Here is a 25,587-nt window from a genome sequence, read left to right on the forward strand (position 1 = left end):
GCATTCAGGGTATCACTGATTTTATCCTATTTGGTTTTATCTGCTGTCCAGAGTCACTTACTAAGATAGTAATTATACACATTGATTAAACAAATAAATAGCATTTGCATATCCTGATGCCGAATAATTCTTTTTAAACGAGAATTTCCTAGTATTCATTGCCAGGAAAAGGGAAGATGCCCTGAAGAGCTCTATTTCCTAGCTATCATTTATTTAAAAATAATTGTTCTTCATTAGACGTCCTCTTGCCTTTATTTAATATGCACACTTCATACCAGCCTTTTCCTCAAAAAGGAAAACATCAACAATCTACGTATAAAAACATGTAAAACACCAGAAAATTGTCCATGTGTTTCCACTGAATATTTATTTTATAAACAAATCAAAGGCATTTAAAAAAAGAATAGCCAGTCATTTTTTTTAATAGTCTACCTATGATCCATAGCGTCTTCTACCTCATCTAGGCAAGGAGCAGAAAATATATCCTGGGATTTTAACGGCTTAGTCCACAAAAAGACTTGGAATGGAGCTAGACTGTATTCCAGCAAGGTCTTGATTCCTCCAAAACCAAAGAAGAATTAGCAGATAAACAAATGCTAAAAGGAATCAAGGTCCAGGGCGTAAACATCTGGATGGAAGAAAGAGGCTCAACCTGCACCAGTATCACACAAAAACAAGCATTATCTGCTGAAATATTCTCTGTTGACTTTATTTTTGGCATCTGGTTGCACACTTATTCTGCTGTGCCCTTACAGAGGCAAGGAGGAGTAGCAAGGTGATCAAAACTCAGATCACAATGCAACCTTTTTTCATTGTTGCACTTTGGCCGGCAAATAAAAATTGTGGGAAGACACCTTAAGTCCAACACTCTGGAGAACATCTGGATGGGGGGGACGAATACTTCCATTTGTGGTTGGTGTGTGGGTCAAGTTTTCACACATGCACTTTTAAAAATGGCAATGCACATAATAAACTAGCATGTTAGGGAAAGGGTGATAGCTTCTCACAACACCATTTACTTTCAATGTGCCAGGAACTTATATCATTGCCCAATAATGAATCCGATGCCATAAGTGTGTCTCACTTGTCCTACCTGAACTGATTCAGGTAGTGACTCTACAAGACCTCCAGAACATGGCTCTCTAAGCTTTTATAAACTCCCAGCGTAAAAGGATTGTTGGCATCTAGCTTCCCCTTACAGGAGAAGAGAGATCAGTTCCAACTTTCCATTATTAGGCATTGTCCATGTTGAAGGTTCTGATCCTATTGTTCCCAGTCGTGATCTTGACAAAAACAGCTTAAAGTTTCATTCTTTGCTGCAGGGTGATAGTTCTAACAAGAAGTATACTACCTAAACATCTTGTATGCATTTCAGGAGAGAGTCTGCTATGGGATTATTGGTGTGTTGGTGACAAAGGAAACAATGCAATCTTTAGCTTGTAAATACTGCATAAGAGAAATTGGGGGATACTTTCTCCAACTCACTCAAATAAGCTTTTGATCTATTTATAAAGACAGGAGGGTAACATATGTCAAAAAGGCACAATGGTTCTCCTCTTCCTGCCCCCTTTTTAACCCTTAGTGGGCCCTTTATCCACAATATATTCATTCAACTATGGAGCAAGGTTTATTCCAGATTAATTAATCCAAATCAATTGTATGCTATTCCTGGTGCAGTTTCAGCTTCTGTGCAGAATTTGGAACTGAATTAAATATCTGAGCAGCTACACTCTGATTTAAAAAAAATACTGCCAGTTCCTGCCACATCACACTGGATAGAAATTGAAATAAACAGGAATTCCACAGATTCATATAGTGAAAATTTCAAAAGGTTCATTTCTCCTTGAGGATTATCCCTAGTTAGAATTGCTTGTGCTCCTTCCCAGGACTTTCCAGCCCTCTTCTCCATGGCCTCAACAATGCTTCTGCCATGATTGTCTGAAAAATCCAAGGGCTTTAGAAGCAAAACAGAGAAAGCTACTACATCTACACAAACTGTCCTACTTTTAAAGATAATCAACAATATCTTTAATGCTGTTTAAAGCATCATGATTCCCATTGGCTAATCATCAGCCTTTACACTAAAGGCAGAATTCCATAAGGAGTAATAAGGGGTACCTCGGAAGCAGCGGGTGCAGCTCCCACCTGCAGCCGCAAGAGGGCCAAAAGAGGCAAAACATGCAGTAAAAATAATTCAGAGGGGAGAGAAAGCTAGTGCAGTTTCTTCCATTGCCACTAGAGGGAGTGTCATCAAGGTCATGGCAGGAGCCATTTTTTTTTCAAAGAGGTTACAAGAGGTACAATATCTGAACTGGCAATCTGGTACCCTCTGGATAACAACTCCCATAAGCCCCAGGAAGCCAATGGAAGAATATTAGAGATACTGAAGTCCAGACCAGGTTGGAAAAGGAAGAAAAGGCTTTAAAAAAAATAGGTATTCAGGAGAATACCTTTGTACTCAACCAGCCTTTTCTACCTGGGATCCATTGTTCGTCCCCTCCTTAGGGCACACAACTGAACTGCTTGGGGGGGGGGGGCTTCCCTCCATCAGCATCCCAGAAAAAGAATGAATCAGTCAATATCCATGGCACTCAAGTCGATGGTGGGTATCCAATGTTGTTGAAGGTGAGGAGTCTATCAATTCTGCCTCTCCACCCCATCCTCTGCTCCATCTCCTTGAGTTCGCGTGAAGGTCCTGCTTCAGCTGATGAGACGATAGAAGACCCAGCACCCGAAGGTCACCCAGTGGCTGGCCCAGCTCAACTCAGACCATTTGTTGATGGTGTAAGACATGCCGTAGCCCTAGAGGGAAAAGCAGCACACCAGCTAAGTCAGATTGTGGCCCAGACAACTCTTGACGGTGGAGAGGCTGTCATTCAGATGGAGGAGAGTTTAGACAATCTCCTTTCAAATAAATATGCAGGCCTAGTCTTTTGTCACAGGCAAGTTCCCCTAAGTTGGTAGCTGACTTTGTAGTTTCCAGACTAATGATGGCCACTGAAGTTCAGAAAGGGTGAGCCTTTCTTAGTGGGATTTCCCCCCTATTCCATGAAAGGGAATTTCCTTTTTTTATCATGGCTGTCACTGTTACGTTTTTTAAAGTTTTGATCTCTCAGGATAATTACGATACATTTCAATAGGTACCAATAATACCTAGTACAGTCTTAAGCAAGTAATAAATGAAGATGTGATTATCCGATTAGCATCAGCATCCTTAATAAATGCTTGTTTCCAAATCAGCCAAGGAACTGATTGCCATAAGCCAGGGGTGTCCAAACTTGGGAACTTTAAGACTTGTGGACTTCAACTCCCAGAATTCCCCAGCCAGCCATGCTGGCTGGGGAATTCTGGGAGTTGAAGTCCACAAGTCTTAAAGTTCCCAAGTTTGGACACCCCTGGCATAAGCAAAATTAGGCCAAATAGGAGTGTCACCTTATTCCGGCTTTCCATGAAAACAAACTTGGCCATGAAGTGTGTGGGGGTGGTGTGAAGAACAGCCTCCAAGATGAGACATTGGAGATGATTTTATGCGTGAACCACTAGAGAAAGGGACCAACACACAGTCCAAGTAGCGGTACTCTATGCTCCAATATGCACAAGCAATGTTCTAAACTGAGTATTTTTAACTCCAGCAGGGGACCTGGTGGCAATAGAAAGCTTGACAAAAGCACTCCATTTCCTCCCCCGTTGTTGTTGTTTTTAATTGTAGGTATTTCTTGTTGAACAACCAAATGTTCAACGATCCTTTGAAATCATAATGGAACTAAACAAGGGGGACTTCTGATGATCCTTATAATGGCAGTTGTTGTAACATGCCCCGGAGTCACAGGATCAGTGGTGGGATTTAATTTGTTTTACTACCAGTATTGCTTGGTGTGCGTGGCAGGGGTAGGTTACTGTAAAATCCCCATTCCCTCCCAATCAGCTGGGACTCAGGAGGCAGAGAACAGATGGGGGGCGGGGCCAATCAGAGGTGATATTTACTGGTTCTCCGAACTACTCAAAATTTCCACTACTGGTTCTCCAGAACTGGTCAGAACCTGCTGAATACCACCTCTGGGGTGGAGGGGTCTCTCAGATAATATAGGCAGTCCTTGTTTCATGACCACAATTGGGACTGGGAATGGTTGTTAAACGAAGTGGTTACTAAGTGAAATTATGGCTGTGTTTATAATCTTACTTCAGCTTTCCTTTACTTCGCAGACCAGCAAATGTCATAAATGCTAAGACTGGTCACAAAGCTGATTTTTCATCAGTACATTTACCTGTGCACTTTTTCAGAACTGATCCCCAAAATATGTCCAGCACAGGTATCACGTAAAGCTTCTATTCTGCGACACCCCGCTATCCTGGATATCTCACCTGTTCTTCCATAGAGTCATCAGCGTCCATATCAAATAATGAGCCTAAGTAGGCCAAGTGGAAGACAGCAAGAGCCCCAAAGAGCAGGTTGAGGAGACGAACCCAGAGATTCTGTAGTAGCAGAAGACGCATCAGAGGTTCAATTCAACTGTAAACAAGCAGGATTCACCCCACCACTCCCTCAACCAACATAAATAGCCTAGTCAAGAGGCTTCATGTAAGAAGCAACATGTTGCTTTCTTGTATCAGGCTTCAATGCTCTTCAGACCAAAAAGCTGAAAGAGATTTCAGGATCAAGAAGGCCTGACCCCACTAGACCCAAGTACAATCTTTGGTTCAATCAGTTGGGGCTGCAGGGGATAGGGTTGAAGCAAGGTGTCAGTAATGACAATTTAATAGCTGACCAGTTTCTGTAAGGCTGTAAATTGAGATGATGACATGAGGATGAGTCAGCAGGCTTACTGCCACTTTAAGAAGCTGTATATATAAGGGAGGCTATGTGAGGGCATCTCTCTCTCTCCTTGTGTATCTCTCTCCATTGTGGTTCCCTGTGTAGAGTTGAAGATTGCTTGCTTGCTGTGTATTTGCCTAACATGTGTATGTATGTATATATAAGCCTTGTATATATAAGCCTTGTATATAAACCAGTTTATATACAAAGGCAAAACCACTGTCTACTGTATTTTGCTCCTAGGTTGTCTCAAAATAGTAGTCACGCTGTGCCCACTCTGACACAAGGAGTGGACAAGGCCAGGGTCGGAAGTGGGTAGGGATATTTATTCTTTCACTGACATTCTGCTTTTCATCTCTTGTGTACTGGAAAGAGAGACAATGAGCAACAAGAGGTGTGAACCCATCTCTTGCAAATGGTTGTAGAAACCAAGGGCCGTATGCAGTCCCACAGTTTCAAAGTTGCACACCTCATGCTAGAACATTAATTTAGCATGAGGTGTAAAAGGGGAGGGGCTCTGATCCCTTGAGATTTCAGCACATACTTACCGTGCTGTGGCGATGTGAGCATCCTGGTTGACACTTCTTGGAGAGTATACAGGCATCAAAGATGACAGACAACCTCTTTCTGAGAACTAAATGGAAACCAGGCAAGCAAAGTTGTGCTCAAAGCTGTCCAGGATTTGGCTCCTAAGTCTTGGTTGGCTTAACTAAGGAATGTTTGCTTCAAACAAATTTCCCATGTTGGGAATTCAATGCAGCATTCTAATTTGTTGGCTGCGGTGACAGGAGCTTTGAATATCCTTTCCCTCCCAAATGGAGGAGAGAAAAATGCAAAACCTCAAAAGGTTTACCACAGATTGTACAACGAACTGCAAAATGACATCTCTCTTTAGATGATTTCAGGATAATAATTATAAATCTGGTGGGCTTGTGAGCCTAGAAACAAGGAAATGGTGAGTTCTAGTTCTGCTTTAGGCATAAAAGCTGGCTAAGTGACTTTGGCCAGTCCTGTCTCAGCCCAACCACCTGACAAGATTGCTATGGGGAAATGGGAAGCATGAGTGTGTTTGCAGCCTTGAGACACAGAGAAGAAAAATTAGATAAAAAATTTAATAATTATCAAGGGAGGTTCTGTTAAATACATCAAAAGTTGCTACTGGCAACTTCCTAACAGGCATTTTTTTTTGTGATGATGGTGCCCACATTAAAACTGCGAGGAAGTGGAGGAGTGAGCGTTATTAACACATCCTTTAAGTACCGGCTGAAAATGTACTTGTTGATCGTAATCTTCCTGGTATGAATATTAGAAGAATGCTTTTCCCGATCTTTTCAAGGAATATGTTTCATTGGATGCTACCTTAATTCACAACTATTTATTTATTTAATGTGTAAGTCACGTAATTGTACATGGATATTATTTGCAATAAAAGCAACAACAAAATATACAAAATAAAATATACAAAATAGCATTTTATCTGACTTAGCTTTCGCACAGAAATCAGACAATAGAGGAGGGAAAGGGAAGCAGAACATCTCAGCAGGAGAAAAACATCAGTGAATGACTCACCGTGTTCAATGTAAGTGATGAAGCCGAGTGACAACAACACAGCAGCCAAATGGAAGCTCAGCCCCTAAAAGAAATGAGATTGCAGTTAGAACAGCCACACCTAACCCCCTTTGCACCAGGTTGTCTTCAATGGTAGAGGCACAGAACAGCCTCCAAGAAGACTGATTTCCCAAGATGCCGCATAAAACCTGCAGAGCAATTCTTCTCATATGAACAGATCTCCTCCAAGAGGAAATAGCCAGGAAACACAGGGGAAGGAAGAACAAGTTTGTCAGACATGCCACAACTTTGTCCTTTAATTAAGAAAGACCCTTGACTCCATTTGTAATGAAAGGTATACTTTTATTAAAAGCCAAGTGGATTACAGTATAGCAAAGCCAGAACTGACGTTTGCGGGCCAAACTTTCCTGGTTGACTTTCCCTGACCAGTTCCTCCCCCTTGCTAGTCTCTTATTGTCCAATTATATTTGAATAAATAGTTTTGGTAACTGTCTCTTCAATGGGGGCTGGTTGGTGAGCCGTTACATTCCATTCGCAGTGGTTAGAGTGCAGTACTGCAGGCTACTTTTGCTGACTGCCACCTGCCTGCAATTTGGCAGTTCAAATCTCCCCAGGCTCAAGGTTGAGTCAGCCTTCCATTTTTCTGAGGTGGGTAAAATGAGGACCCAGATTGTTGGGGGAAATATGCTGACTCTGTGAACCGCTTAGAAAGGGCTGTAAAGCATTGTGAAGCGGTATATAAGTCTAAGTGCTATTGCTATTGAGTTTTCCCAATGCCAACATTAATGAATGCTACTGCTATTCCCAGCACTTTGACCTTCAAACGGTGTTTCTGGAAAGTATGATGAACAGCAGTTCCCTCCTCCATACTGGCTCCCCCCCCCCCCATAGTTTATAGTAGACTGACAGCTAGCGAATGCGAAGCTCAAGCATATGATGGCAGCTCTGACAATGTTAAGATGGTAGGATCAGCTCTGACAATGTTAAGACAGAAAAATCTTGACAAACTTGAACATTGGGCACTATCTAATAAAATGAAATTCAATGGTGAAAAGAGTAAGGTTCTACATTTAGGCAAAAAAAACCCGAAATGCACAGGTACAGTATAGATGGTACCTTGCTCAGTAGTAGTAACTGTGAAAGGGATCTTGGAGTCCTAGTGGACAACCATTTAAATATGAGCCAGCAGTGTGCAGCAGCTGCCAAAAAAGCCAACACAGTTCTAGGCTGCATAAACAGAGAGATAGAATCAAGATCACGTGAAGTGTTAATACCACTTTATAATGCCTTGGTAAGGCCACACTTGGAATACTGCATTCAATTTTGATCGCCACGATGTAGAAAAGATGTAGAGACTCTAGAAAGAGTGCAGAGAAGAGCAACAAATATGATTAGGGGACTGGAGACTAAAACATATGAAGAACGGTTGCAGGAACTGGTCTAGTTTAATGAAAAGAAGGACTAGGGGAGACATGATATAGCAGTGTTCCAATATCTCAGGGGTTGCCACAAAGAAGAGGGAGTCAAATTGTCCAGGGCACCTGAGGGTAGAACAAGAAGCAATGGGTGGAAACTAATCAAGGAGAGAAGCAACTTAGAACTGAGGAGAAATTTCCTGACAGTTAGAACAATTAATCAGTGGAACAGCTTGCCTCCGGAAGTTGTGAATGCCCCAACACTGGAAGTCTTTAAGAAGATGTTGGATAGCCATCTGTCTGAAACGGTATAGGGTTTCCTGCCTAGGCAGGGGGTTGGACTAGAAGACCTCCAAGGTCCTTTCCAACTCTGCTATTGTATTGTAAGATCAGCCAGACTATACAAACAATAGCCTATTTTGTTCCTTGGCTTCTTACAGCCAGCCATTCCTTTGGTTTACTGATTTTGTCCTCCATTTGGTTGATCAACAAATGATACAAAGGCAACTAGAGCTTCTCCGAACATGCAAAGTAGTGCCAGAGAGATGCTTTTAAATCAATCAAGAGAATAATAAATAAGCCTGCTGAACAGAGAGTTCAGAGAATCCAGAGAGTTCCTCGCTTATGGTTAGTTTAAGTCTAGTTTACAGGAAATCTATGGAGTGTATCGCTGAGAGTTTCCAACAAAAGAAGCTTTACATTTCAAAAGGAAGACATAATTTTCCCAAGTAACATCTTCTATTCCATCAATAGTTGCAGAAAGTTCACCGCAAAGAACTGAATAGGAATCATTATGAATGAAAGCTATGCATATCTCTGAAGATCCAGATTTCTAGGCCCCTCTTCGTCATCTCGCTGAAACAGTCCTATCTCACTATTCTGTTGTGGAATCTATTTCCACAACACACTAATTTAATTAATGAATACATATATCATCATACTACAATTCCTATTATACATTATAAACCTTAATGTCAACAGCGCATCGTGTTTTGTGAATCCAAAACAGCAAGCAACTTAAGATGCCTGGAAGCCAGACTTCATAAGTTCTAGCAACATGTTAGACTATCCAGTTTATGAACTTCCAAAATGAAGCCTGGGAGATGATGTTTCAGGAAAGCGAGGTGACCTCATCGGTATCTTGGTCAATTTGAATGGCTCATTCCTCAAGACCAGTTACATAACTAAATCGAAGATTGTGCCAGCGATCAGGGTTTAATGAGAAAACTGAAGATAAGGACCAGTATCTGAGAAGACTTCAAGGACCAAATCACTAGGAAGATTTACTCAGCAGACTGAGAGAAAGAAGAAACAGAGAGGCAGGAAGAAGAGGTCCGGGGAGAACTATTGAGACTGAAATCCATGTTGATGCAATATGGTCCGAGGAAAGATGAAGAAACCCCCACCCCCAGGTGAGCCAGCCAGAGCACTGAGGAGACAGTGCAAAGAAAAACTCCCGTGGCAATTGTGAGGCAAGGAGGAAATTCTACTGGACTTACACTATTGATCTTCTGAGAAAATAAATCTGCTGTACCCTAAAGCTCCCATAAATCCAACCTTCACATAGTTGGCATGTACAAATGGGTGAAGGGTAGGTTAGAAGAAAACAATTTGCCTTTAAGGAAGAATCTGGTCAAAAATTACAGAGAGAGTCAAAGAAGGAAATGCCATCCTTTACTCCAAAAAGAGATTTATGTGTTTGTTTATTTATCCACTTATTTCCTTCCATCCTATCTTGCTCAATCTCTCCTAAATATCACCTGACTTACTTCTTACTGCATGTATGGGGAGAAGTAACTAGACGATGGAATTTGTAGGTCATTATATAATGATGCACTGAAAGGACCTGACAATACACCAATTTGATAACATTTAAGGATTGGCACTCAGACTTTTAAAGATTTGTTCATGCTGCAAAAGATGCAGAAATGGAATATAGGAATGTGTTTATAAAGGGATACTCACGTGTAAAAGGGCACTAGCTGCGTAGGTCACAATGATGGCCGAGAAGGTCCCCAGTTTCAAGGAGTTCTTAAAGACATCTGAAATAGATGGAATTGGGTCAGCAGAGTCATTTCTCTTGGCCTCCCCAAAAACCCAGACCATCGTTCCAATCATTAAGGAATTATATGTCCAGCTCCTCTATGAGACTGAACTATTAGCATCCTTTTGGAAGCCACTGGTATCTCTCAAACACTGCCTCTGAATAGAGTTTTATTCCATCTAATAGTTTCTTGTACCCATAGCTTTTGTGACCTTCTTCAAGCTGTTTAGAAGCACATACGCTGATGGTCATCATGTTTCTGGTAACGAATCCTGAAGGTTAATAATGCCTGATTATTTCCTATTTCTGGCTTGAGGTTGTTGCTGATGAAGATCAGACTTCATAGGAGACACTGCATCTCTTGACGCAGATTAGCAAAATAGACAATTATTTGGGATTTCTCAAAAATAAGTTTGTACATTTTTTACACCTATGAAATTAGAATCCCATCACCAGTGATGTAGGTGTGTGTGTTTGTGTGTGTGTGTGTTACTTCTATTATGCAATTTCACATTTCTCCACATGCTGAAACTGTCAGGCCTGCAGTTATATTCCTTTTAGGATATTTGGCCTGCCACACTCCCTTATTATTTTTCTAGGCTGTTTCATTAGTGTAGTAATTGGGAGGGGGAATAGTAAGGAGTAGAATGGTAGAATGTGTTGTTGTCATTCCTTTCTAGAAGCGCAAGGTCATTCTTTGTCTCTGCACCTCTGCACCTGACCGGAACTAGATGGGTGGAAATGCCAGCGTGGCAGAGGAAGATTGGACCATGTGATGAACTTGTGGGTGTGGGGGCAAGATCTTGAACTTTCAACTGGGTGGGAACCCAAGAAGTTTTCAGATTCGGGATTCCACAGATTGTGCCAGCATGTCTGTCTTATTAAATTGGAACTTTAAGGATAGCTATGCCTTGGACTCTGATTTAATTCTGCATGATATTTGGAATGCTGACAGCAACACAGACACACTCCTACAGAAGCAGGCTTCTCAGAAGTGATTCTAAAATCACGTGTGACATCTAGGAAGGAGCCCCATAGCTTCAGACCATGTAAGCGAGGGGCAAAATGCGGAGAACATCATGCATCAGCATGGGTAGGGCTAGCAAGCACAGCCCACAGTCCATCTGCTGTCTTACTAATCAAGTTGCTTTATCCATTCCTTAATTCACAACTCCAAAATTGTTATCACTCAAAATGCAATGTATAATATCCTTTGTTTAGTTTTGTCTTAACGTTTCAACTCAGCCATTTATAAACCACGGTGAGAGCAGAAAGTGTATATGAACTGACCAAACCCATGGCTGAAGCAACCATTTTACCGCATTAAGGAGAGAAGCAACTTAGAACTGAGGAGGAATTTCCTGACAGTTAGAACAATTAATCAGTGGAACAGCTTGTCTCCAGAGGTTGTTGGAATGCCCCAACACTGGAAGTCTTTAAGATGTTGGATAGCCATTTGTCTGGAATGGTATAGGGTTTCCTGCCTAGGCAGGGGGTTGGACTAGAAGACCTCCAAGGTCCCTTCCAACTCTGCTATTGTATTGTATTGTATTGTATTGTATTGTATTGTATTGCAATTCACTTAGAAAAGTCTGAAAGTTAAAACCATCCCTAGTCTACTTCTGCACTTACTGAAAGACACATAAAACTAGGAAGCATCTAGCCTAGCTTTTCTTCATCCTGATTTTTAGATGTATTCCCATCACCTCAGCCAATATAAGCATTACTGAAACCACTTAGTAAGAACACCACAAATATAAATGAAGAACCAGAAATATGACCTCCTCCATCTGGTGGAGTCATTGAACAGGATTTTAGGCATAGGCACTTAAAGCTAAGAGTTCCACTCAGAACACACAAAATGTCCTAAAGACCAGACAGATATAAGCATTCTCACAGGAGTTTAGCCATCGTGACATAGGCAGGTTCCAGCCGGTTACCACTTCCACCATAGAACGTGGCAACTCCACCCTCAGAGGATGAGACACTGTCAGGTCCCTAAAAAGGAGAAATGAATTAAAAATTACTTGGGGCAGAATGCAGGGAGGTTCTCTAGTGTCAAGGATGTATTGAGCTCGAATTGTCCAACTGGCATAGTTAAAAAGATGTGAAGCCCCTGGTGCCTTTTCTCTCTTAGCAGGAACTTTAGAAATTGTCTGATGATGGCTGTTCCAGGAAAGTGGCTTGAATATAAAAAATAACAGGCTATAGAATCTGGAGCAAACAACATACCGTATTTATTCGAGTATAACGCGCAAAATTTTGTACCAAAAAAAGGAATCAAAGTGTGGGTGCGCGTTATAAACGAGGGCTGGGCTGGGGTGGTGGAAAAAAAACGTCCCCTCGTTGCCGCTTCGTTTCTTCGCGTCGCTCACAGCCGCAGCGAAACCAAAGGAAAAGAAACGTCCCCTCTTCATTTCTTCCCCCTTCATTTCTTCCTCTCGCAGCGAGAGGGGACGTTTCTTTTTCTTTGCCTTTTGCTGGGACTGCCAGCGAGGGGAAGAAATGGGAAGAAATGAAGAGGGGACGTTTCTTTTTCTTTGCCTTTCGCTTTGCATTTCTTCCCCTCGCTGGCAGTCCCAGCGAAAGGCAAAGAAAAAGAAACGTCCCCTCTTCATTTCTTCCCATTTCTTCCCCTCGCTGGCAGTCCCAGCAAAAGGCAAAGAAAAAGAAACGTCCCCTCTTCATTTCTTCCCATTTCTTCCCCTCGCTGGCAGTCCCAGCGAAAGGCAAAGAAAAAGAAACGTCCCCTCTTCATTTCTTCCCATTTCTTCCCCTCGCTGGCAGTCCCAGCGAAAGGCAAAGAAAAAGAAACGTCCCCTCTTCATTTCTTCCCATTTCTTCCCCTCGCTGGCAGTCCCAGCGAAAGGCAAAGAAAAAGAAACGTCCCCTCTTCATTTCTTCCCATTTCTTCCCCTCGCTGGCAGTCCCAGCGAAAGGCAAAGGAAAAAAACGTCCCCTCTTCATTTCCTCGCCTCGCTCACACGTGTACGTGAGGGCGTGTACGTGAGGGCATCGCGTACAGTGGGCGGCCGGAACTGGGGGTGAGATTTCATTTCCTCACCTCCCTCACTCATTAGATAGTAAACATTGCCCGTTAGATGACAACTCAGGGTATCAAGAGAAAGCGTTCTGCATATGACGCTTCATTCAAGCTCAAAGTTGTTGATCATGCTGAAATTCACGGAAATCGAGCAGCTAGCCGAGAATTCACTGTACCAGAGACGAATGTTAGAGAATGGAGAAAACAGAAAGTCGTCCTGAAAGATATGAATAAAACAAAAAAAGCACAACGAGGGAGACAAGCCATGTACCCAGACATGGAGAAGGAACTTTATGAATGGATCATTGACCAAAGAAGTAGTGGGTACATTGTCACATCACTCCACATTAGACTTCAAGCCCAAAAGTTTTGCAAAGATTCAAACTTCAAAGCCTCTAATGGATGGACACAAAAGTTTATGAAAAGGCATGGACTTGCAATACGCCAGAGAACAAAGATAGCACAGAAGCTGCCTAATGATTTAGAAGAGAAGATCGCTTCATTCCATACTTTTATAATCAACAAACGCAAGCAGATTAATTTTGAACTTTCACAGATAGGCAATATGGATGAGACCCCCATGTGTTTTGACCTACCAGGCAACAGGACAATTGACAGCAAAGGGAAGCACACAGTCCAGATTAGAACCACAGGCCATGAGAAAACTCATTTTACCGTTGTGTTATCCTGTATGGCAGATGGTTTTAAACTTAAACCAATGGTGATTTTTAAAAGAAAGACTATTCCAAAAGGAGTTAAATTTCCACCAGGTGTCGTGATCCATTGTCATCCTAAAGGATGGATGGATGAAAAGGGCATCATTTTATGGTTAAATAAAGTTTGGAGTACTAGACCAGGCGCACTACTGAAAAAATCCATGCTTGTATGGGACCAGTTCCGCTCACACCTGACAGACACTGTGAAGGACAAACTGAAAAGTCTAAAAACATTTCAAGCTGTGATTCCAGGTGGACTAACCTCTATTCTTCAGCCACTAGATGTCGTTTTAAACAAACCCTTCAAAGACAGAGTCAGGGAAAAGTGGATTACCTGGATGAAATCTGACGACAAAGAATTGACTGCAAAAGGAAACTTCAAGAAACCTGGCCTATCTCTCGTGACATCCTGGGTTAAAACATCATGGGAAGACATACCAAAAGAAATGATCATCAAGAGTTTTTTGAAGACAGGCATCAGCAATAAAATGGACGGCACAGAAGACGACCTGCTGTGGAATTCAGACTCAGAAGAAAGCAAAGAAACTGGAGAAACTGGAGAAACTGGAGATGTTCCTGCCAACTGGGACACTGATGAAAAATTAACTCGAGAAGAATGGGAACAACTCTTTGGTGTATCTGATGATGAGTCTGACTTTGAAGCATTTTAAATAAATATTGTTACCGGTAATTTTATTTCGGTATTGTGTTTATACCAGTTTACGTTGTTAATAAATGATTTTTATCATGGCCGCACGTGTTCAACAACGTTTTTTGTATAAAACAAAATTTTATACCGATTTTTAATCGAAAATTAGGGGGTGCGCGTTATACACGTGTGCGCGTTATACTCGAATAAATACGGTATTTGTTTTAAAAATTGGAATGAAAGAACTCAGCTTTGTGAGAGGATTACCAAAATCTAAAAGAAAAATGATTTTTACTTCATTCCTAAAACATATCATACTAGACGCTTCATTAGACTAGGCTTTTCATATATATATTTTAACACGTTTCCGATTTGCCTTCTTTGTTCCCAATTGCACTTTGAGAATTTGAAGCTTATAAGCAAAGGATTCCGGGCGCCATCTTTCATCCCCTCTTACCATTTCAAATTCTCCTTTTCCTCTGTAAAACCTGATCCTGCCAGGGTGGCTGTAGTCTCAGACAGAAAGCCAACAAAGTAATTGCTGAAATGGAAGGAACTGGCACTCTCGTAAGCCCTGAGCCACCTGCACATAAGAAGAGATGAGAATTTAGAAACTCATGAAATATTTGCACACCCGATTTTCCAAGAGAAGTTTAAAGTCCTCTATGTAGACTTACCTCATTAAAGTACTCCTGGCATGCACAAGAAAGGAAAGAAAAGAAGAGAAGTCAAACAGAAAACAAGTACGGAATAAATCAACACACTGGTTAGAGATTATTGTATGCATTGACAGTTTGCTAAAGTGCCTATCTGAATTTTGAAAGGAAAAAAAGCAAGGTTCTAGTTGCAACCCACTGACACACACATACACAAACACAGCAAAATATTTTGAAGTAATAGATGAAGAAATAGGTGATGAGGAAAAACAGATGGATTTAATGGCTCCAGATTTTCCCTTCATATGCTATGTAGCACGAAATATTAAAATAAATTGGCATGCTGATGTTCATTTGTCATAAGTCACACGGGCCTCTAAATTATAGCCAATTTTTCAAAAAGGCAGAAATGCATGAAAATGTTTAGCTACCTCTGGCCAAATTGTATGTTTCAATAAATCTCTTAGGTGAACGGAAGTTGTACATGGAACAAAATTAAATATGTCTTCTGCAAATTTGAGTGCAAACTATACGGCATTACTTTACACATATAAAGAAAATAGCAAACATAATAGACGCAAATGTTGCATTCAGGATTTGTAATACTCCTTTGGCTGAAATAACAGCTTCCAAATATTCCTAGATTTCCTTTCATTCGTTACATATTTGAGATCTCCCCACAGAATCTATCTATAAATGTTTAATGGTGCGTATATACTCATTTCTGCCTTTATAGACTTCATTCATGATGCCAGATTGCTACATGGTGCACTACTGCTGTTGTAGGTAGGTAAAGGAGTCCCTGCAGATTTTACTCCACAAAATATAGGGGTGGTTCTCATCTCTGTTTCAAGGCCATTGAACCAGAACTGTCTGAAGACATTTCCATTGTCATATAGCCAGCATGACATTACAACGCACTGTTACTTTCCCACCGAAGTGGTATCTATTTTTCTACTCGCATTTGCATGCTTTCAAACTGCTAGGTTGGCAGGAGGTGGGTGGGGCGAGAGTCCCTGCAGATTTTACTCCACAAAATATAGGGGTGGTTCTCATCTCTGTTTCAAGGCCATTGAACCAGAACTGTCTGAAGACATTTCCATTGTCATATAGCCAGCATGACATCACAGCGCACTGTTACTTTCCCACCGAAGTGGTATCTATTTTTCTACTCACATTTGCATGCTTTCAAACTGCTAGGTTGGCAGGAGGTGGGTGGGGCGAGGACTGAAGCTCACCCCATCAAGTGACACTTGGACCTCGAACTTGGGCTGCCAGCTTTCCAGCCAACAAAACCCAGTGCATCTTAACCCCTGACTCACCACACTGCCCTTATTACTGTTGTAGGGAGAGGATGAAATTCAGTTCGGGGAAAGGAGGTTCAAGGCATTTAAAGAAGAGTATCTGGTGAATAGTTCATATACTTTAGCAATCTAGAACTGAGTCCTCTGGGATAAACTAATCTTTCCTAGCAAGTCATATTATACAAACTGAGATATGCTAGAAATTTCCTTGTCTCAATTTCTATTACATTTTTCTAGGATTGTTTAGATCCAAGACTCATCTCCTGATCTACCACAAGTCTCACAAAAACCTCCTGCTCCCATGTAAAACTAGAATTTTAAGATGATTTTCTGGCAATTATGTGACAAGATCTCTCCTGTTTGACTCCGTTTTTTTTGCTCTCAATCTAATTACTCTTGCCTTTCTCCCCCACGCTTCCTTAAACAAAAAAAACAATTGCTTTTTCTCCCTCCTGGCAAGCTAGACATTGATTAAATTCTGTAGAAAACACTGCATTAGAGGCATTTCCTCTTCTGGGCTAGACTAGGCCTGATGGATCAGGGGTGGGGGTTCTATGGTGATTTTAAAAGAATTATTTTTTGCCAGGAAGAAAATCAAAAAGGCCCTGTTCCAGGCTTTTCATTGCACCTCTAATAGTTTCCCAGCCAGAATTGGGCATAATGGCAATTGCAGCTAACTGCACCTGGAGATACATGTTAAGGATGGGACGTTTCCCTCCCACCTTCAATTAACGAGGTGTGAATCGTCGCCCCTCCTTGCAGCATATCTCCAGATAAGAAATAAAACCCGATAACCTGTTCTAATGAAAAAACAAACTTTAATATGAAAAATAAAATAAAACAGATCTATCTAATTGTTACATTTTGGCAAGAGCAATTGTCGCCCACCTTCTCCGATAGGCAGATGAAGATCAGAAGAAAGTTCAAGAAAGTGTGACATATTAATAACGTAGTGACAATACATCCTTGAGGAATCTGTTTTTTTTAAAAATATGCAATATAGCCTTTTTCACCATACAGGTAATCCTTGATTTATGGCCACTATAGGATAGGAAAATCTATCAATAAGCAGTGCGGTTGTTAATTGAGGCATCGGGTGATGGCAGCCAATTTTATGACCTTTTTTTGCCACAGTCATTAAACACATCATCGTGATCATTAAGTGAGTCACAACTGATGACCTTATCTGCCGGCTTTCCAATGATTTTGCTTGTCAGAAGCTAGGTGTCAAACTGGCAAATGGCAATCACATGACCAAGGGATACTGCGGCCGTCATAAATGTATGATGGTGGCCAAGCATCCGAATCACGATCGCTGTCACTTTTTTCCTCATAACTTCGAATGGTTGCTAAACAAATGGTCATAAGTTGAGAGCTGACTGTAAATATAATGTGCTTCTCTCTGGCTGTTTTTTTGCAAGTAAACAAGTCAGATTGCAGATTTTTCCAGTTAGGAAGTAGTCTATGAATATGAGCAGAGATAGACTAACATTACATGCTAATTCCAGCCATGGAATCTATTGAAGTAATGACTCTTAATTAACATTTGGGGAAAGCAGGATGCCCTGTGGCATGGAGAGTCACTTGGATTTTAAATTTGTTATACTTTTTTACAGGCAATGCAGTTGCCATTAAAGCACTGACTTCTGAAGTATATTCCAACTGATATCTTATGCCAAGTTAGGTTCTAATGTCTTACTTCAGAACCCATGAGGTGGCATTTCCTTCTCAAGAAACCAATGGAGTTCCATTTGGATCTAGAAAAAGTCCATTCTGGAGTGTATGCTTCCAGCTGAGCAATCTGCTCTCTAGTGAGAAAGTCTCGTGGATAGACTGATTGACTGCTTTTCGGCTTTCCCATAATAGCTGCTGCGCCAAGAATGCACCTATTTCTTTAGTTTAGGGATGACCATAGTATTAGGTGGATGAAGCATATATTCACTTGGGTAGGGTATTTGGAGCTGGGATGTGTTGACTTTTCATAGCCCTTCTTCTTCTCCAACAACCAGCGGAGTTCCAAAATATTGTCTAACAATTTCTCAGCAGTTTTATTCTACTAAAGGGACATCTGTTTTCCAGCCATCTTCTCAGTAAAAATGTCTTTCAAATTTTACTAATGTTCTAAGGAACTGTGATAGCATAATAGGAATAAAATGTAATTGTTTGTGTCTACGGATTGTGCTCAGATTTTTGCCACCACATTATCTAACATAACAAATTGTCAAAATTGGCTGTATGTAAGATATATAACACCTCTGCAATGGAGGAACAGAACCCCTGAATGGCTTCAAGGAAATAAGGCAGACCTATACGTGCTGATAGACCCAAGCTACCATAGGAGATACTAATGCAGCAATCTGTGCCTACAGGCCAAAGGCAAGATTAGAGACTTCTGAAGATATATTGTGTCACATGATGAGTCCTAATGACTTGATGCCAATGTGCTACAAGACCACAACTGGCTGGGTCACAAACATCTCTGACATAAGCTTGAAAGAAATCTCAACAAAGTGACAGAACAAATGGTCTGGTGGTGAGATGTAGACAACAGTCATGTAGATGTCAAGAATTGTGAATGAGATGTCTGACCAGGGAAGAACCCAACTGCTATCATCTAAGTCATATTACCTGCTTCTGCGCTTCCTGTCATGAGGGATGAGATCCCAATGAGAGAAAGCAAGGGAGGAGAGAGAAGGGTTAAACAAAATTAAAGTTGGTAGAAAATTGAGAATAAAGAAGTTCACTAAGTACATTCTGAATTATATTTTTTCTGAAAAAGCACCTCCTGAGAAAGTTAACTACATGTGGGAAAAGAATGACATACACAACTTTTCCCCATGCTGTTGAAAGATGCCACAATCGTTTGAGCTTCTCTTGACCTCTCAACTGTTAAACCCAAGATGTGAAGTCAGCAAACCAGAGGTGGATGAGCTACAACTTCCAGGATCTCTCCCTGTTGCTGACTGGCATTGATGGGAGTTGGAGTTCCTTACTCCTGCATTAGAATGTCTCAATATTCCTTGGATTTTCTGTTTCATGCAAGTGTAGGATTACACAACATTCAAATATCAGAACTACAAGCTTCAGTATGGTTCTTATCCTCTTTTTTTTCCACAATAAGATAAACAAGATGTGGTTTAGACATGCATGATCAGCATAGATAAAATCGCCTACAATTTAATTGCAGGAAATCCCATGTGGATTTGCTGTAGTCCAAGTGTTCTCATAGACAAATGCTCTTTACCACAGAACTATATTTAATCTGATGATGAAAGCCATTATATAAGCCATTAAGAACCCTCAGCTGAAGAGAAAGATTTTTCTCTGTCCTAATCAACTTAATGTATTAATTTTTTTTGCCTGAGGAAGCACAATGGTAAATGGTGCTTCCCTCAAGTCATTTTTCACTTCTGCAACACAATATCCGGCAAGAATCTCTACTTGATGGTAAAGAGGAATGCTAAATTAAACAGCTAACAATCTGCTGTTTTCTTTTTTTCATCAGTCCCAAGATTAGGTGCCTGAGGCACTATCCCAATCTAGATACCACAATCATCTTCAAGTGCATGATGACACCCTATTGAAAACATTCCGACAGTCAGAGGCCTTTCAGAACATACTGGCATATAACCTCAACACTCCTTAAACAGAACTTTTTAGAATGAAAGTCTGAGGGAATTAAAATGGCCTGCTACTTCCAAACTATCCATGTAGAGCTAGTGATCTGCATAAAAAGGAGCTGACATTTCAAGGGCATAGCTGCACAGTTGATTCTACTCCATTTCCTTTCATCCAGTGCTGATAGCACCATAAAGCCAACCCCAAAATAAGGGAATTCTAAAAGTCCTTTTAAAAATATTAAACCCAAAATGTGTCTTGCCACAGCTGAAAGTCCAGGGGTATTGCTGGAAGAGGATTGATGGAGCCATTAACTTAGGTAAGAAACTTCAAAACATTTCATTTTTATATTTCTCAGGGTTTTTTTTCCCTAAAGTTTCACTTGATTTTTAATTCAGATTTGGTGTTTGAAAGCTCCTTTAGCTCTGCTGGCAAGCTTCCTTAACAAGCTCATTTCCAGTTGTGGGAAACTGAGTCTTAGAACATCAATTCAAAGCAAGAGACTTACTTCCTGAGTTGGCTGTAGCTGTAGAGGGGTATGAAGTATGAGAAGAGATAGGGAGCCACGCAGGTAGACATGATGAGGCACACAAGGCAGAGGAAGAAGCTCAGAAAGACCTTCTGAAACCAGGAGAAAGTCTATGTGGAAAGAACCAAAACCAATCATTATGTAATAAGCATCCTCTGTGTGGATTCCAGTCACGGTAGTTTTTCACTCTCACGCATCTCCATCAGCTACAAAGCAGTCCCCATCATTTTATATACAAACCCATTCATAGATGCACAGGATCCCTTCCAAAATTAAGCTCCAGTAGAAGGAGGAGATTTCTGAAGTCATGGGAAGCAAAATTATATAAACTAATAATATAATTGAAATGAAAACTGAGTGCTGCTGTCATGGTTTGTGGGAATGACTGGGAGATGAGGGGTAGAAATGTTGGCTAGGGAATGACCAGATAAAAGAGGGAGGGAGCCCACAGCGGAGAAATGGGCAGAGAAAGGGACTTAGAAAGGATCTGCCCTAATTTATCAGGCGGTAAAGAAAGATAGTGGAAAATTTGTACCATCAGACTTGCAAGATTCTGTTTAAAAAAAAACCTTACAATAATTTAGTGTTGGCTCATCTTGTCTGTTTCCCATCTGCTCTGCCTGGGTGGCCGATAATTGTCTAGTGATATGCTAATGGTGGAATTAGCATGTAAATAAATGTGTAAATAAGATTTAATTATATTTTAAATAAATTCACTTCCATTTAATTGTGAACTTTTTTACTTCCTACTTCTTAGTTCCCGCCCACTTGAGTTTTGTAATGAGGCCCTTAGCAAATCCCTCAAAGATTGAGTGCATCCCTCTCCGCTCCCCCCTAAAGATGGTACAATCCTCTCTTAATGGAACAAGCCACCTCAAGCTGGGAGAGGGTGAACTAGAGGAAGGGTTGCATTTTGGAGAAATACTTCATGAACATATCTTTGAAGGTATGGAATAGAGTTCAACATTCTACTTTACTGTTTCTCTTCTACCTAAGAAAGACTGAAATACCGTATTTTTCAGAGTATAAGACGCACTCCCCCTAAAAGAGGGTGAAAATTTGGGTGCTTCTTATACACTGAATGTAGCCCCACCCACCCGCTGGCCCACACCCTCTGCCTCCCAGCAATTTACCTCCTTGCAGCAAACAGAGAAAATGGGGCTTGCAGAGGCGGCAATAGACTATGGCAATCCCTGCAGCCTGAAACAGCTGATGATCGGGAGGCCCATGCTGAAATTGAAAGTGAAACTTGCTGTTTGCTGCAAGGAGGCAAATTGCTGAGAGGCAGAGGCAGATTTTTTTTTTCTTGTGCTAATCAGGCTGTTTGCTGCAAAGAGGAAAGTCAATAACTATAAATGCCTATAGAATGTTCAAATGATTACACTTTTTTTAAAATACTGCTTTATTATTGTTCTAGACAACTTAACAAAATGAAGGAGCTTTTTAAAATAAATGCTTGATCTGAAGAGGCCCAGTGCTATTGTATCTTCATTTAAATAGCAGAGAATAACGTATACTTCCAGAAAGCCACATCAATTTTAACAGCTTCTGTACAAGTATAGTCTGAAATATAACAGTGTCCTGTTGTCTAATTAGATACTGACTTAGTCATGTTTGGATTAGATCTATTTAAATAATTGGGAGAAGTTAATGTGACGACATTTAAGAAAACTTTCTGGCATTAATATACTGCCATAAGACCCAATTCTATGGGTCAGGCACACATGCACCAAAATACACCACAAACAGTGTATATTGTCTATATTGTTTGCTGTTTGTTGCAAGGAAGCAAATTGCTGGGAGGCAGAGGCAGTTTTTTCCCCCTTGTTTTCCTCTCTAAAAGCTAGGTGCGTCTTATACTTTGGAGCGTCTTATACTCTGAAAAATATGGTATGTAGGCAGAATGCTATCCAACTACTTAGTAAAAATATGGCTGCTTCTATTCTGGCCAATGAAAGAAAACAAATAATCAGTTCAAATAATCATTTCATAAACATAATTGTAGCATGGTTTCTATAAAAAATAAGAGGTCCTTCATTCTCCATGGCCCAAACTTTTCCAACTATGAGTTTAAATAGAAAAATTAAAGAACTCAGTCATGCCTTGATCATTTGCAACTACAGGAAGCCTGGAGAAAAATGACCAAGCTGAAGGTGTCACTTTTAATAAATCTTCAAAAATTCTTCAAAGTTGAAATGTGACTCATGTGATCTTCAAAGTTGAAATGTGACTCATCCTTTTCCCACCAACCAGTCTTGCCCACCACAGTCAATAATAGACAGAGTACACTCACTATTTTCCTGCTCTCTACGGCCTGCAGATAGGTGCGAAAGCGGAACCAGGGTCCAAAAATAACAGTTCCGACAAAGTAGATATACCCCATGAACTCAACTGGGGATGGAATGGTTGGTACCTCGCCCCGGTCCAGATCAAAGCCCAATGACACAGCCTTCATTGCCACAATCATCTGGGCCCCTAGTAGTAGAAATGAGAGAGTGGGTCAGTGCTAACATTCTTAACAAGCTGCTTAAATAATTTGTGGCCATGGAGTAGAGTTACTAGCACAAATTATTTTTCTTTAGTTCAGCAAAGATGTTCAGTTCCAATGGGATTTACAAATGGAAGCTCGTATATAAGAAAAATATCATTCTTTCTAATAACCACTCAGTTTATAAGCCTTGATAAAATTTTCTAGCTGTAAAGCTAGGAATGCTACACATGCTGAATAGTACTTTATGCTTTTGGAAAGGTAGCACTTTCTTTCAATACATAGATTTTCTGACATACCTTATCACATCAAAACCAGAAGATACGTGCAGAAGGGTATGTGTTACTTACCTCTCATCTTATGCCAACTCACAGTGTCTACCATATGCATCTCTCTATAGATGAGGAGGTAAAATCAGGAAACAAAAAAAATCATTATCTTTCGGTAGCAGTCCTTTGTTTGCTATCTTTCCTTTCCCTAAGATCCACATAAGTTTCAAAATCCTTTTCTTGCTGAACTTTCCAATTAAAAGGATCACATTCATAATTCAAGAATTATGCTACCATAACTTGCTAGAAAATATCTACAGACCCTTCACATCCTGAACATAAACAGTTTCAATTTCTCTCTTCAGGATGCCACTAAAGACATTGCATGCCAAAACAACTATACACAAAGACAGATTTCCCCCACCCCATGCCATCACTCTGCTGAACACCCAACTTCCAACAGCACTGATGCCTTAAAATATTTATCCGTGCAGTAGAGCTGTATTGCTATAATTGATATGCTTCTCATATTCTCATTTTTCTCATCTTTCCTACTAACTTCTCTGAAGGGATAGAGGTAAGCCTATGTAAAGACATGTGCAGTAAAATGCCATGATCTCAGTAGCACCTCGGATACCTATGAGCTCACCTAATTAGCAGAACCAGACGTGGGAAGAGAGGAAAGGTTACGTACAGACATGCGTATTAGATGGCCATGATCTCAGTGACCAATGACCTCAACTGTTTATGAGAACCAGGTAGTACCAGGGAGATAATGTGAAGCCTCTACTCTGGCTTGGATGGACTTAAAGATTGACAAGAGTAATAAGAGAGAATGTACCAATAAGATGCTGTTGCTATCCCTGCTTTTGCTTTGCTTGTTAAAACTGAAGAAAAGCCAAATAAACTCTGCGTAAGGCAGACAGACATTTTGGACTCCACTGCTTGATGGATTTCTGAAAACCTACACTTCTCCTATTGGTATCTTATGATTTATGACTTGTTTGTACCTTATGATTGATGGTTTGTTGTTTTACCTTATGATTTATGATCTATGACATCACTTTTTTTTGTATATACATTGAGAGCTTATGCACCAGACCAGAGACAAATTCCTTGTCTGATGTCCAATCACGTTTGGCCAATAAAAAATATTCTATTCTAATTCATTCTTGTCCATACTTGTTTCCGACTGTCAACTGTCGACATAGATGCCTTCCCTCCTGCATTTCGCATTGGCTTACCAAAACAATTGGTCAGCTTTCTTGGTCCATTGGTTTAACCTCTCTCCAACTAAATTTCCACAATACACACTAAAAAGCATCAAGAAGGATACAAGTACACGTATATTTAACACTTTAGCCCCTCTCCGTCAACTGCATGCTGCTTTTTAACCAAACCTGGCTACTTATTGTGCCCTCCAAACCCCAAAGAGTCAGAAATCAGGACATTCAACCAACAAGAATGCTTATTAGTATGAATACCGGTTTCAAGATATTTTAAATGTTGGGCTTTCAGGTTTGGAAAGAAACGGAATACAAATCTTTGTAAAAATGCTAATAATTCGCAGCTTCTGAATTTGGAAGGAGCGAAAATGGTAATTTACGTATGGATACTAAGAAAGCTTTTTAGCTTATTGTATCTTAGCTGACTTGTTTAAAAGTTTTATTTAGATAAGCCTAGCTTTTCTCAATCTAGCAATCTCCAAATATTTTTAATTATTATCCCATAATTCCCAGGGAGCATAACTAATGATACATTTAATACATCTGGAGGACACTAGCTGGCATGGGGACAGACAATTTAACCTGCTATTCTCATCAATCTGGCCATCAAAAAAATTATAAACCTAAATATCAGTAACGTAGTCAACTCTGCCCCATCTTTGTGATTACTATCCTGGGGACTGATTTGACAGCATCTTGTGGTTTGGGTGGGTTATGTTTGCAAAAGTGACCTCCTTTTAAATACAAAAAAAAGTGTTATTAAAACCTAAGGATTATTCAACATATTTATTTATTTGGACAAGTGTAGGTCGTTTGGGTGGCCTCCACTCATGAAGTAGGTAAATCTCGGACAATGGATCTGGCCAAAACAAGATAAATAGAGCACCACTTGCATTCTTGTAAACAGCCTCCAACGCTTCCCCTTACTGACTCCTCTTTCTGTTGGTCCAACATGCTATTAGCTAACCCTTTCCCCGTGAATTGCTTGTATCAACCTTTTCATTATGCCTCCCATATTCCTCACTTACCCCATAAGCAAATAGATGAGGATGGTGATGGAGAGCAGAACTCCACGCTGGGTTGAGTGGCGACACAGGAATAAAACCAGGTAGCACAAGAGGCTGAGGAGCACAACCCACACCATCTGCAGCTGAAAAAAGTGGTAGAGGGCATAGAAGCCACTAGCGACGGTGCTCAGGTGCTTAACATAGGATGGCAGAGCTGGAAAAGAAGAAGCGGGAAGCCTGG

At 40.6% G+C, this 25,587-nt stretch overlaps 1 protein-coding gene across 3 annotated transcripts in view; it reads right to left on the bottom strand.

Annotated features, from left to right (window-relative positions):
- Nucleotides 1-348: 348 nt before the first annotated feature.
- Nucleotides 349-25,587, bottom strand: part of PORCN (porcupine O-acyltransferase) — a 29,674-nt gene continuing 4,435 nt past the window's right edge. For all 3 annotated transcript variants that reach the window (XM_081934766.1, XM_081934765.1, XM_081934764.1), the window contains exons 3-13: nt 25,368-25,560; nt 23,195-23,238; nt 22,650-22,831; nt 20,336-20,466; nt 14,707-14,832; nt 11,739-11,839; nt 9,763-9,839; nt 6,383-6,446; nt 5,362-5,447; nt 4,363-4,473; nt 349-2,802 (exon numbers count right to left, since the gene is read on the bottom strand). In XM_081934766.1, the coding sequence (XP_081790892.1) occupies nt 2,701-2,802; nt 4,363-4,473; nt 5,362-5,447; nt 6,383-6,446; nt 9,763-9,839; nt 11,739-11,839; nt 14,707-14,832; nt 20,336-20,466; nt 22,650-22,831; nt 23,195-23,238; nt 25,368-25,560 (1,217 nt within the window). In that variant the 3' untranslated portion in view covers nt 349-2,700. The remainder of the gene's footprint in view (nt 2,803-4,362; nt 4,474-5,361; nt 5,448-6,382; nt 6,447-9,762; nt 9,840-11,738; nt 11,840-14,706; nt 14,833-20,335; nt 20,467-22,649; nt 22,832-23,194; nt 23,239-25,367; nt 25,561-25,587) is intronic.

Source organism: Natrix helvetica (genome assembly GCF_964273705.1).
Source record: "Natrix helvetica genome assembly, chromosome: 1".
NCBI classification, from domain to species: Eukaryota; Metazoa; Chordata; class Lepidosauria; order Squamata; family Natricidae; genus Natrix; species Natrix helvetica.